Source organism: Achroia grisella, unplaced genomic scaffold (assembly GCF_030625045.1).
Source record: "Achroia grisella isolate CSIRO2021 unplaced genomic scaffold, CSIRO_AGI_Agris_v1 utg976, whole genome shotgun sequence".
NCBI lineage: Eukaryota > Metazoa > Arthropoda > Insecta > Lepidoptera > Pyralidae > Achroia > Achroia grisella.
In genome coordinates this window covers 2,413,285-2,426,549 of record NW_026713078.1, presented here as the reverse complement: position 1 = coordinate 2,426,549, position 13,265 = coordinate 2,413,285, and the positions used below count along the sequence as shown (strand labels likewise).

Below are 13,265 nucleotides of genomic sequence, written 5' to 3'. Positions count from 1 at the left end.
ATAAACTTACATTGAAGCACTTTTGAATAGTCATAACATTTTTTTTTTTTTTAATCTACCGCTCATTCGGAATGCTGTCTCATCACAAGAAGAACAAGCAAGAAACTTGTGTGTTGCTCTTTTAAATAATTTATTCTTACTTACAATTTAAGTTTAAGTGTGTGAATACAAACCACCGATTAGCACTAATTCAATTAAATACTCAAAAAGAAAAAATATTGAATACATAACCAACTGGTTAAACAATTAATAAGAGGAAATCAGTCATAGTGATTAGAGCAGACCAATCCCTACAAGCAGCACCCGTTCACGAGTATGACGGATGAGCCAGCCATCACTGCGCTCGACCATATTTCTCGACCATTCTCGCCAGACTCATCACAAGTAGAAGTAGAAACTAAAAATCTGCGTGTTGCTCTTTTAAAGAAATGTTGTTCACAATTATTTTTTTAATAATTTCGTATGAATACAAATTACCAAATAGCGAACATGACATAAATAAATAAAAGTAAAATTGAAAGTTTCTAAATAGTTACTTGAGCAACAAATTAATCATTATTTTTTTTATAAGCACAGTCAAAAGAAAAAAAAGTTTCCTTGACTAAAACTTAGTTTCTAATCGGGGTAGTTGCAAAACAAATGCGGGGTGCGGTTGCCAAATGCAAATCAGTTGACTCTCGGTCGACGGCGGAGGGCGTGAAAAAATGGATCATGAAAAACTAAGTCAAAGTTCAACTATTGCACAATTAATTCGTGAAATTTTTAGATAGGTATTACTAGTTAATATTATATTATACTACCTGTGCCCGCGGTTTTACCCGCGTCAAATTTCAATATATATTTTATATTGATTTAGATTTAGCCTCATACTTTTTTCAGTACATTATTAATAATCTAACAATCAATTCACGTAAAACAAGAACCATATAGTCTATATTTAGTTTTAAATCTTGTATAATATTACTAATAATGTATCTACTAGCATTACCACAGCACTAGCTAATGTCTTATTCCGATGCATAAGCTATATTACTGTAAAGTTTCATCAAAATCCGTTCAGTAGTGTAATACATTGCTAGCTATGGGATCATCCACATTACTTACAATCCCTTTCTTCACAGTTAGATTCAGTTAAACATATCTAAATGTAGGTGTAACCTCAACATCGACAGTAGACGGTGTCTCTGACTACCTCTGATTGGATAATAATAATAATAATAAGAAACCTGATATAGTGGTAATGGATCGGGCACTCTCGAGGGTGTTTTTAGTGGACTTCACCATACCGCATGACGAGAACCTCGTGAAAGCCGAAACAGAGAAAAAGAGAAAATATCTCGACCTGGCTCACGAGGTGACCGAAATGTGGGGGGTGATGTCCACCGAAATCATTCCAATCGTTATATCGGTGAACGGTCTTGTCCCAACCAGTCTGGAACAACATCTCAGACGGTTGGGATTCCGGAGCGGCTCACTCCCGGGAAAGATGCAGAAAGCGGTGCTCTTAGATTCTGCCCGCATTGTACGCCGGTTTCTCTCCCTGGGGCCCTGAACCCCGGCCGACTGTGCTTCTACCGGGGGTAAGTTGCCATCTACTCTCCTTAAGAGGGGAGATGAGAATTTTTGGATAGTAATTAATAATAATAAAAATTGAAGACAATTGCTGAAAAAATAAACAAATATGCAGAGCAAAGGAAGAGGTAACAAGAATTTGGAAACAGGAAAAAGTTTATATAATACCCATAGTCCTCTCATCTACAGGTATCATACCCAAACACCTACATCATAGCCTGAAACAATTACATATACAAAAAACACTTTACATCACCCTTCAAAAGGCTGCCATCTTGAATACCTGTCGTACAGTCCAAAAATTTCTCGAAATAGATGAAAAGGATATAACACCAGTCACACCAGGCACACAATAAGTACACACACACACTCACACATACACACACGCGCTCACACACATACACACACTCTGCACTTACTTGGTTTCGGCGCGTAAGTGTGGAGAAAACCAGCAAAACTGAGAAAATAAAATTTATTTGTAATAGATTTTGGGTACATACATATATATATGTTATACAAAAATATGGCCCTTGCAAAATCTGCTTATATCAAGCGTACAAATCTTAAGTTAATTAAATTATCGATTGTTTATATAATTATGAATTATTCTATGTATATGTCAATTTGTATATAAATCTAAATGTCATGAGGAACAATTTATCATTTTAATATTCGAAAAACTTTTTAATTAAGTAAAACACTTGGAAACTAACCATTCATGCAGTTTTATTAAAATAATATTTTATAGAGAGTTCTTATATCGTCAGGAAGCTTATTAAATATTTGTATCGCCATACAAAATGGACTCTTTTCGTTATGGATAGTGTTATTGTAGGTACTTTCCAATAACAGTCATGACGGTATATTACAAAGATCAAGCACAGTAGCAAATGTCAAGATGTTTTTGGCATATTTTTTCTACTAATGTAGTAATTAACTTCAAGGATTTCATTAAAGTATACTAAATAGCAGAGACGTGAAAATGATGTAACGTACATAATTGCAATTTAATGACAATAACAAAAACGTGATCATTTTTAATAGGCACTTGGTGGTATTTTCTTATTTATTCCACGCGGACGAAGTCGCGTGTACAGCTAGTTAGCTGTACCGGCGATATCAAATTTACTTTATTTTTCTAAAATAAAAGTAGCCTAAGTTACTCCTTATTACATCAGCTACCTGCCAATAAAAGTCCCGTCAAAATCGGTCCAGCCATTTCAGAGATTAGCCGGAACAAACAGACAGACAGACAAAAATTGCATAAATATAAATAATGCAAATATATAAAATGCGTTATTTCAATATTACCAACGGACACTCTAATTTTATTTATATTATACATATAAATGTGTTAATTAATTTGATCCCACCGCTTGTGCATAGATACCGACCCCTAGGTAGTTATCACTTCTCTCACACCGCAAGCTAACGCATCCACTGTCCACGTGCTACAGAATAGAATAGAATTTATTAACTCGTTTTATACAGTAATAACATAAGAAGTGCAAGAATAATTTACACATTAAAAAAACAAAGTCAATGTGGGCCACAACTCAGCATAATCCTAGAAACATAGTTTCCAACGTTGAGTTTCAGTTGGGCCCACAGTACGGACGCACATACTCGTATATTTATTTTTATTTTTTTTATTATTTTTTTTATTTAGGAAGATTAACGGTGTAATTTTACATGTTACTTGTCATATAAAACTGTCCTGTGCCAATTAATAATCTTCGCCAATAGTATTACCAGATTAAATTTTTCATTAGCCAATTTTAACATATTGAAGTAATCACGTGACAGTGTTTCAGTTGTAGTTTTACAGTACAAGTAAATAGACCAACATACCCACAAGTAGCGATGTATCCACAGAACACACAAATAAAGTACGGCTATGTATCGTTAAAGAATTGGTTACATATGAGTGTCCTAACTGAGGCAGTGCTGGAACAAAACAGGTCAATATCATGTGGTACTTGGTTGAAGGATTTACATGCTCGTAAAACGAAAGTGTTCTCTCTGTATCTGGTCCTGACTGTAGGGACACTTAATATGGCTCTTTGTCTAAGTCTTAGGGTATTAGTTCTTAAGTTTATTTTTGATAGCAGCCCCGAGCAATCAATTATTCCGTTCGCTATATCCATAAGATAACAGATATCGTTAGTATTGCGTCTCATATACAGGGGTAGAAAGTGATACTTTCTACATCTGTCATAGTAATCTACAGAGCGTCGTTTACATTTATATATGCGTTAGTGATAGTTTACGCTTTAAATCAATTATCTGTTTTCATTCTCGATTATACAACTCCAGGCTTACCTGTATAATATCCATAACACCGGCTCTGCTTAGCTTAGGACTAGATGGTGCTGCGTGAAATGTTCTGACATATTACCTCATTATTATTTCAACCCCAACCAGATTATTATTTGAGATAAAATATAATCTACTAGCTACTCGCCCGGCTTCGCTATCTATTAAAAATATCCGCTTCAAAATCTTCACATAGGGACGGACAGACAGCGACAGCGACTTTGTTTTATTCTATGTAATGATATAATTCATTCTTACAACTAATTGTCTAAATATTCGTCTTTAATTCAGAGGATAGCAAAAGAAAATAGTTAGTAAGTCTGTATTAAGTTGTATTGTAAGATCACAAACTGTATACTAAATAATAAAAACGTAATAATAAACAAATAGGATAAGATACGAAATATAAATCCTAAAATGTATCATTATTACATAGTATAGAATAAAGTCGCTGTCGCTGTCTGTCTCTATGTATGCTTAAATCATTAAAACCACGCAACGGATTTTGAAACGGTTTTTTTAAATCAATAGAGTGATTCTAGATGAAGGTTTTTATATATAATACATGTATTTAATAAGATTATAATTACGATTAAAATTTATTTATATAACTTAATTGTACAACTAAGTACTTAAAATTAAAAACCTTAAATATATAATATAATAACTAAAATATATTATCAAAAGGTGTTTAGGCAAAGTTCTTCTTGTGATGACATCTGGCAGCCCTTTTGAATGGCTAGAAAAAAAAAAAAACTTTGTCAAAAGTGCTTATATTAAGTTTTTCTGTGATGTCGACTAACCTTGTATGTATTATGCGTGCGATGCCGGGCCGAGTAGCTAGTATATATATAAAATAAATAATTAGTTTGTATAAACAATACCAAGCCTTATTATTGATATCCGGAATGATGTGTAATATTATGTTATCTGTGGTAATGTTAATAAAACAACATTCGTCCTGATTTTTAGCTGCAATCGAAAACGATACAAACATTCAGAGAGACAGAAATACAGGGCGTACTTGCAAACTATAACAATTAGTTTACAAACTCTGAACAAAATCTGAAGACTCAAGGTCCGCGATCACCAACCAGTCATGCTTTTAACCGAGGGCCATGAAATGAGTTTATAAATGGCACACAAACGGACGCGCGACTCATTTTATCACAGCCTGGATTAGCCAACATGTGTGCAGAACAGGTCAGTTCATTATTTTTAATATCGCATGCCTCTTACTTGTTATTGTGTAATTATTTATATAAAATAAAAAAGTGCAACACACAAGTTTCTTGCTCATTCTTCGTGTGATGTATCTGCGTTCCGAATTAGTGGTAGAATCAAATATGACTATACAAAAGTGCTTGAAGTGAAGATTATTTCTATTTCTATTTCAATAGTTATCTGTGTCTGAACTTGTGAATATACAGTTTACTATACCTTTATGTGTATTTCGTGTCAGTCAAATGCATAAAATACATCAATACATGTGAAGGACGTATCGTGTTTGTGATGTTTTTGAACTATAATATTTAATTAACGAGAGGTGTAGATACGTAAATTTTATTATTTTTTAGTAAAAAAATATTAATAACTGTGTATTGTAGTTAATCAATTGACAATTCGATATCTCGCATTAAAACGATTATATCAAAAACAATCTACCAGGCCTATTCAGAAAACCAGCGGTTTCAAGCGTGTGAAATTCATATTCTATGTGTTATTCTGATATATAAGCTATATTAGTGTAAAGTTTCATCACAATTCGTTCAGTAGTATTAGTGTGAAATATTTGCGTGCGTGTATACTCACAAACTTTCGTATTGGTAAGATTATTTTTCACTTTAAATATTATTATTTGTAATTGTTTGAATTAGAAATGATCATTTATAGTTCTTATTTCAAAATTGTAATAATTAGTTTGAATTTTTTGTTATATTTAATTACATTATAGCCATTATAGAAATATACGTAATATATAATATAATAAACTTTTCTATTTATTTATTTATATATATTTGCTTCTGTGTGTAAATATATTTATTTAAATACCTGTATTTACTAATTCAATTAATTTATTTGCATCAAGTAATATATTACATAGATATTTGTCATCTTTATTGGTAATTCAATTTCAAAATCAAAAATAATTTATTCATGTTTTAATAATATATTCATTCATTTGAGCCGGTTATGAACGTCATTTTTTTAAGTAAGGAATAAATACATTAGTTTCATATATACAATAGCTATCACCACCATTTCTACTTAACAAATATGAGTTTAATAATATTATTCAACTTTATAATCAATTATTGAATATAACTGTAATATTAGGCATTAAATTAAATAACCTATAATTAAACTCTTAGTTAAATATAACTATAGTTAAAATGATAGTATTACAAAAATTAACCGTTTGGTAATTACCTTCTGTTTCAAAGACACCTACTCTCAGGGCTCGAGGTCGTATTGCATTGTGCCTTATTTTATAAGTAGAAATATATCATTCTTATAATAAATGACTGCAAAATAAGTATATTTTGCAAATAAGTTTTTTATGTTTAGGGAGTTATGAAAGCTTCAGTGCTTACGGTTTTCACCAAGCTTTCCCCAATTTCTCAACACTATTTATTTAACGTACTAAATTAAGCTTATTTTCAACACAATTGTTCACTTTAAACGAAATTTCACTTTTTCTTTATTAAAATTTCTAAAAAGATAATAAACTAAGTTACTCCTAACATTAGCCCTCAGCGAGTGATAGTCTCGTTAAAATCGGTCCAGCCGTTTCACAGATTAGCAAGAACAAAGAGATTGACAATTTTTTTTATTAATTATTTGATGTAAGTAAGGTATATAATTACATATGCGTTTAGTAAAAATGTGTTAATTTTTAATTACAAATATATAATTCAATTTTATTTATTTGTATGTATTAAAAAAATCCGTTTTCAAAATTCGTTGCGTAGTTTTAAAGATTTTATACATAGTGACGGACAGACAGTGACAGCGACTTCGTTTGTTTGTTACTATATAATGTTTTATACTATTTAATGATGGATAAACTTAAGCATAGCGTACATTAGATCTTTAAAAAAAATACTTTAACAGTGAAGTACATAGTACATATTCGACGCGAGTAGCGCTACAAGATATAGTTAATATGTTATAATCACTATAATATAGTAAAGCTATAAAATAAATGAACAATATATCCATTAAAAAAAAACAGCCGTAGAATCGTCTGTATTTATTAATCCAATATGGAGTTGCAGAACTTGTATATTAAGTCAAGATCAAGTTCAAGTGGTATTATATATGTGCCACACACATCTGTTAAGGTTTGAACACATTATTGACTTTACCTTTCAACAATTGCCTTATAAGTCTGCAAATATAACATTATATTGTAAAAATACTACCCATATTGTCCCCTCTGATCGATCCCCTGTCTTTTTTTATAACACAGGGGACAAACGAGCGTGCGGCTCACCTGATGGTAAGTGATTACCGCCGCGCATGAGCACTCGCAACACCAGGGGAATTGCAAGTACGTTGTCGGCCTTTTAAAAAGGAATAAGCTCTTTTTTTTAATGTTTCAATATCAAAATTCAAACGGGGATCGATATTACAACAGCCTGAGATGAGGCTCGAATCTTTACTGGTGCCCTCTTGTAGAAATCCCATCTTGTCTTCCCTGATTAATATGAGCCGAGCAGAGCCGAGCCACGAACTTTTAACAGTGCCTTCAGACTAAAGTCGACAAGCATGAGTCGGTAATTAGCCACTCTGTAAGTCCTTCTGCGGTTTGGAATGCCATCTGCACTTGCCCCCTGCTATTGTATGGTGAAGATATAGGTAAAGGTCAGCTGCGCTCAAAAGCATTGAAATAGTTATAAAAAAATAGGTAATATTAGTATACGCGCTAAATGTTTTGCAAACATGTGCATTTATGTACTAAGTCCTGGACTTTATAAAAGTAGAGCAGATGGAGGCCCGAGAGCCGAGGTTCGGACCACAAGCGGTGCCCTTAGATTGAAGTCTTATTCTTCAATCATGACTCATAAAGTGTAATATTTATATTCTTTAACATGCTTTTAAAAACAGACGGTATGTTTGTTCAAATTTTGAATAGATTTGTTTCATAATTAAAATAAAAAAAAATATATATTCAAGATAATCTATTCACATTTTTTGTGGCATATGTGGCCATATGCCTCGGTAGCTTAACGGTTTAGCACACCGCTTTACTTCCGATGGTCACTGGTTCGATTCCTGAAAAGATTCCTACTGAAAGCCAACTCCCGCCTGACGGATACGACTTTATCTGAAGCCACCGCTAGGAGTTCGAACCTTGGCTCAGGATCTCGTAATTTCGATCCCCGTATGAATTGGACGAGATCGATCGGAGGGAGTCAATTCTATAGTCAGTCAACTCAAACTGTATTCAGACAGCTAAAAAGAAATTATACTTTCAATGTAAATTATGGTATAGTTCAAGCATAAATACCGATGGACAGATGGATGAGCATGATGAAATCAGTTCCGTTCTTGTCATTTGGTTACGGAACTTAAAGACAGACCAGTTCCGCATCATTTACTATCACGGGAAAATGTAGTATTACTTCACTGGTAAATGCCACAGTGTAAACAAAACTTATAACAATATTTAAATGCTTGTGTATTTTTTGTGTGTTTTATATTGCAACACAAATAAAAGAACACTTGAGTAGCTTTTTTTATATGTTTATAGTTTCTACAGATTAAATATACAAGCCAGTCTCATTATACCTTGAAACTAACCACTATATCGCTTCACCAGTGAGCAAATTGCCTTTGCAGTGCTGCAAAGGCAATTTGAAGAAGGATCTGAAGGATCAGCTATATCGCTTGAATGGCACCTACAGACGCCATTCAACGAAATTCGAATATGATTATTTCATGATCTAACGTGATCCTCTGTCGAAGATCATCGCTCCTGGCTAGCAAAGCATATATATCTTCTATTTTACCACATACTTCAAAATTTTGTGAATTGCTCTTTTCATCTGGCACTTATACTATCTTAAAATAAACATGTTTTCGGAAATGAGGCAGCTGGAAAGATATTGTGTTCTTTATAAAAAACGGTCACTAAGATTTTATATATAAGTGATAAGTACCTATAAAATAATATAAGTAATCAGTATATTTTATAGAAAATAAAAATTATTATTAAAATACGAATAATTTCAAGTTCTTCTCGGTTCCCCAACTATATAAAACTATGTAAATATTTTTATTCAAATAAAATTAATATAACCATTTTTGATTAGTCATATTTTATAATATTTTTTTTTATTCTACCCCTGATTCAGATTCGAAAAACAAACTCATCACAAGACGAACGAGCAAGCAACTTGCGTAATATGGCAACATTTAAATAAGCGTTGTTCAGCATAAAAAAAAACAGTTTTGATTTATCCATCTGTCAATAAATAACTGTGGAACAAGTTCTATTTAGTTTGGAGGTAAATATTAAAAAAAAATAACAAAGTTATACTACATATTTTTGAAGTAGGCTAAAACAATTACGTGCCATATTAAGTAAATCTATGCACACTAAGTGACAAGCCTGAATTGAAGGTCATTATCGACGTGCAAGCTTCATATGTTATGGCTCGACTTTGTACATCTAAAGGTCACTCTGACATGCCACAATAAGTCAGCTGTTGTTCCAGTTTCATTGGATATCATATATTAACCTTGGTACACCTGACGTGACCATCCGTCACATTTTGAGTACGACAGATACACTTTCAGACTGTCAATCTCGCTATACCTAAAACAAAAATGTAACGGTTTCATCTGCTTTTAAAATCCGCAGACTTTAGTAAGAATCGGTTGAAAATAACTACCTCATTACATAGTATAAAACATAGTCGCTGTCGCTGTCTGTCCGTTCCTATGTATGCTTAAATCTTTAAAACTACGTAACGGATTTTGAAGCTGTTCTTTTTAATAGATAGAGTGATTCAAGAGGAAGGTTTATGTGTATAATACATGTACACCCGTGCGAAGCCGAGGCGAGTAGCTAGTAAAGTATGTACTTTTGTACTTTTGGTTACGTATGGGGATATGTATCCCATACGTAGTCAAAATGAAATTTATGTATAAGATTTTATATTCTTATTTTTTTTGCGTTTCACTCTCATTATGATATAATAGTAATAATAACAACATCTCAAAACTCAGGGTTGCTTTTATTATTTTTATATTCTTTATTGCACTTTAAAATACAGTGTAAACTTAATTATATACAAAGTAAGGAAAAGTAGACTTATCTATAAAATAGATTGCTGATTGATAGCGTAAAAGAAAGAGAAGAACTTCTTAGCATTCCTTGGATACACCGTGCGTGTGTCAGGTCCATCATGTGCCAGAGAGGGAAACTCTGAGTATTTCCCGGGACTCGTGACCTGGGTGTAGGTAAGCTCGTTTGCCGACATACGTCAACCCTCACCTTCACCGCTCAAGTTTCTCTTCATGCCCTTCCTCTCCGATCGATCCCCCGTCCAATTGAAACGGGGATCGATATTACGACGGCCTGAGCCGAGGTTCGAACTCCTAGCGGTGCCCTCAGACTAAAGTCGTATCCGTCAGGCGGTAGTTGGCCTTCAGCCGCTCCATAAGTCCTTCCGCGGGTATGGAGTGCCATCTGCACTCGCCCCCTATCGTCCGGTGAAGCTGTAAAAGCCAGCTGCGGCCAACAGCATTAGAGTAGTTTTTCGTAAATACATACATATTATACATAGAAAACACCCAGAACAAACAATCATACTCATAAATACAAATGTCTGTGCCGTGTGAGGAATCGAACCCGCGACCATCATATGTAAAGCGGTTTCCTAGACCGTTTCCTAGATGGCTATACCACCGAGCCCGTCAAAATGATACGAAAAATTAATCGCTTTAGTGCCTATGACGTCTTAAATTAATAAATTATTTTTGTACTTAGAATTTGACTTTAAACAGAAATCAATGTCGTATAACGTATTGATTCTTGAGGTCTCTGTTTAATGAACTATTATTATAGATTATCGACGGACGTGTGGAGTACATAAGTTTATTGTTCACATTTATCTTTGCCCTTTTAAATGATGGCTTGCTCAGATTGAACAAAGCAATTCGATCCACAGTCAAGGATGTTCCGTATAAAATCTTTGGTTATTATTATCTGTGTAGAGGCTTCAACTTGTGTTAACGTTTAAACATAGTGATAATTGCAGGTATTGATAAAAAATATTCACAAAAAATAGAAGATATTTCGATTTGAATGAAAATGAATGAACTGAAACCATACATACATAAATTTATATATATAAATATATAAAAACTTATAATTAAAAGACAGAGGTAACTGGACAACTTCATTGTTTTTTTTACAATTAACACAACGCCGTCTAGTCACACAGTAAGCAGAACTTGTGTTATGGATACTAGATAACTGATATATATAATATAGCTGAATAAGCTGTTTTCTTGAATGTTTCAATATCGTATAGGTTCGGAAATACCATTGCTGGAAGGTGATTTCACTATGTGGTTGTGCATGGGCAAAAGTTTATAGAAAACCACACTGTAGAGGACCGCCATTCATTCAGATGATCAGGATGGTATTTAAGTTTGTGGCAGGTGGTTATAGATTGATTATGTCTACTGTCTACCCATAATATATTTTATTTCCCATCTACCCGCTGCTCGTCAGTTTACCCGTAATCATGGCGGTTGAAACACTGCCGAAATATCGAAACTCAATAAAAATAAATAAAACGTCGTATGATCCTATGATTTTCTAATTGTATATATTTTGATTTGATTTGATTTATGTTTGTTTCTAGCTGACTGTGCTGTTGTGTATTTGCGTTCTGCTGGTATCAGCGGCTCCTTCCCCAGATAGCGCTGGAATCCCTCCATTACCAGGTCCAGGATTATCTTACGGTAACTATCTATAGTTTCACATAAATAATGGACAATCTTTCTTTTTTTTTATGTAATTTGAATGGCAAAGTAACTGACGCCTCACCTGATGGTAAACGGTACCTGTTGGCTATATACATGAACAGTACGACGGACATCACGTTATCATGTGACACTCGTGATACTCCATTAATTAATCCTGAAATGAAATTACAGGATAAGCATGACTTCATACGACGTCATGTCTCTTATCAGGTAATTTCCATGTTATCGGAATAGCGATGAAGCTGATCCCACATGTCACTGGTACCTAAACATTTTTTAATGGATGATAATGGTGCATTCGCCAAGCCAAGCCAAGATAAGTATGAGGTCAGATCAGTTATGCCCATCGTGTCAAATCATCAGGAATTTAATATGGTTACTAAGGGGAACCGTGTGGAGGTCAAACTGATACGGTACATTGTTAACATTGGTAACACCCAGCGGTACCCATTTTTTTTATGGATGATATTGAAATGCTGCACCCACCTGCGCTAATGGTATACGCTGGCAGGGCACTAGTGGAGGATCATAAGTTGAATATGAGGTCAGATCAGTGATCTAAGACTTGATTCTGGAAAAAATCATGAGGTCAGATCAGTTAGCTCATCGTGACAAATTCACCAGGAATTCATCACGATGGTTTCCAAAAAATGATAAATTCCTGGTGAATGTGCCATGATGGGCTAACTGACCTGACCTCATGTTCTTACCATCCTCCACTGGGTCCCCGCTAGCGTACACCATTAGCGCAGGTGGGTGCACCATTGTAAGTTAAAAAAAACTAAGACATGCCAGTTTTATTTAGGATTGTCAGATTCGAACTCATGGCTAATAAGCTGGCGAAATAAACCACTGAGGCATGACGCAGTATTTTATTGTTTTAACTATTGGATATATTCAATATATTGGATTTTTACGTTCCAGGTGGAATACCATACGGCAGTATGAGCGGAAATGTTGCAGAATACTTTAGACGTCAAGCGCCATCTGCCGCACGACCTCGGAACTTGGTCGATCCTGCTTTACCTGACATTGACTTTGCTCCTATTGAACAATGGTTGTGATAGATGGCGCTAGTGTACTTTAGGATTTGTGGTGATGGAAAAAAAATGTGCCATTAGAGGTGTTCACGTAGTATTATAAATAATTGTTTGTTGTTGTTTGATTGATTTGTTGTTTTATTATGTTATTTCTTTCTATATTCCTCTATCTAAATATATATAACTAAAAGGTGACTGACATAGTGATCTATCGACGCACAGCCCAAACCACTGGATGGATCGGAATGAAATTTGGCATGCAGGTAGATGTTATGACGTAGGCATTCCTTAAGAAAGGATTTTGATAAATTCCACCCCTAAGGGGATAAA

General features: G+C 34.0%; 1 protein-coding gene across 1 annotated transcript; it reads left to right on the top strand.

Moving 5' to 3' along the window:
- Nucleotides 1-4,996: 4,996 nt before the first annotated feature.
- Nucleotides 4,997-13,064, top strand: LOC131854340 (uncharacterized). The gene is made up of 3 exons (XM_059205449.1): nucleotides 4,997-5,091; nucleotides 11,772-11,871; nucleotides 12,820-13,064. Exons 1-3 carry the CDS (start codon nucleotides 5,077-5,079, stop codon nucleotides 12,957-12,959), a joined length of 255 nt encoding a protein of 84 aa, XP_059061432.1. The 5' UTR covers nucleotides 4,997-5,076; the 3' UTR covers nucleotides 12,960-13,064.
- The last annotated feature ends 201 nt before the right edge of the window (nucleotides 13,065-13,265 follow it).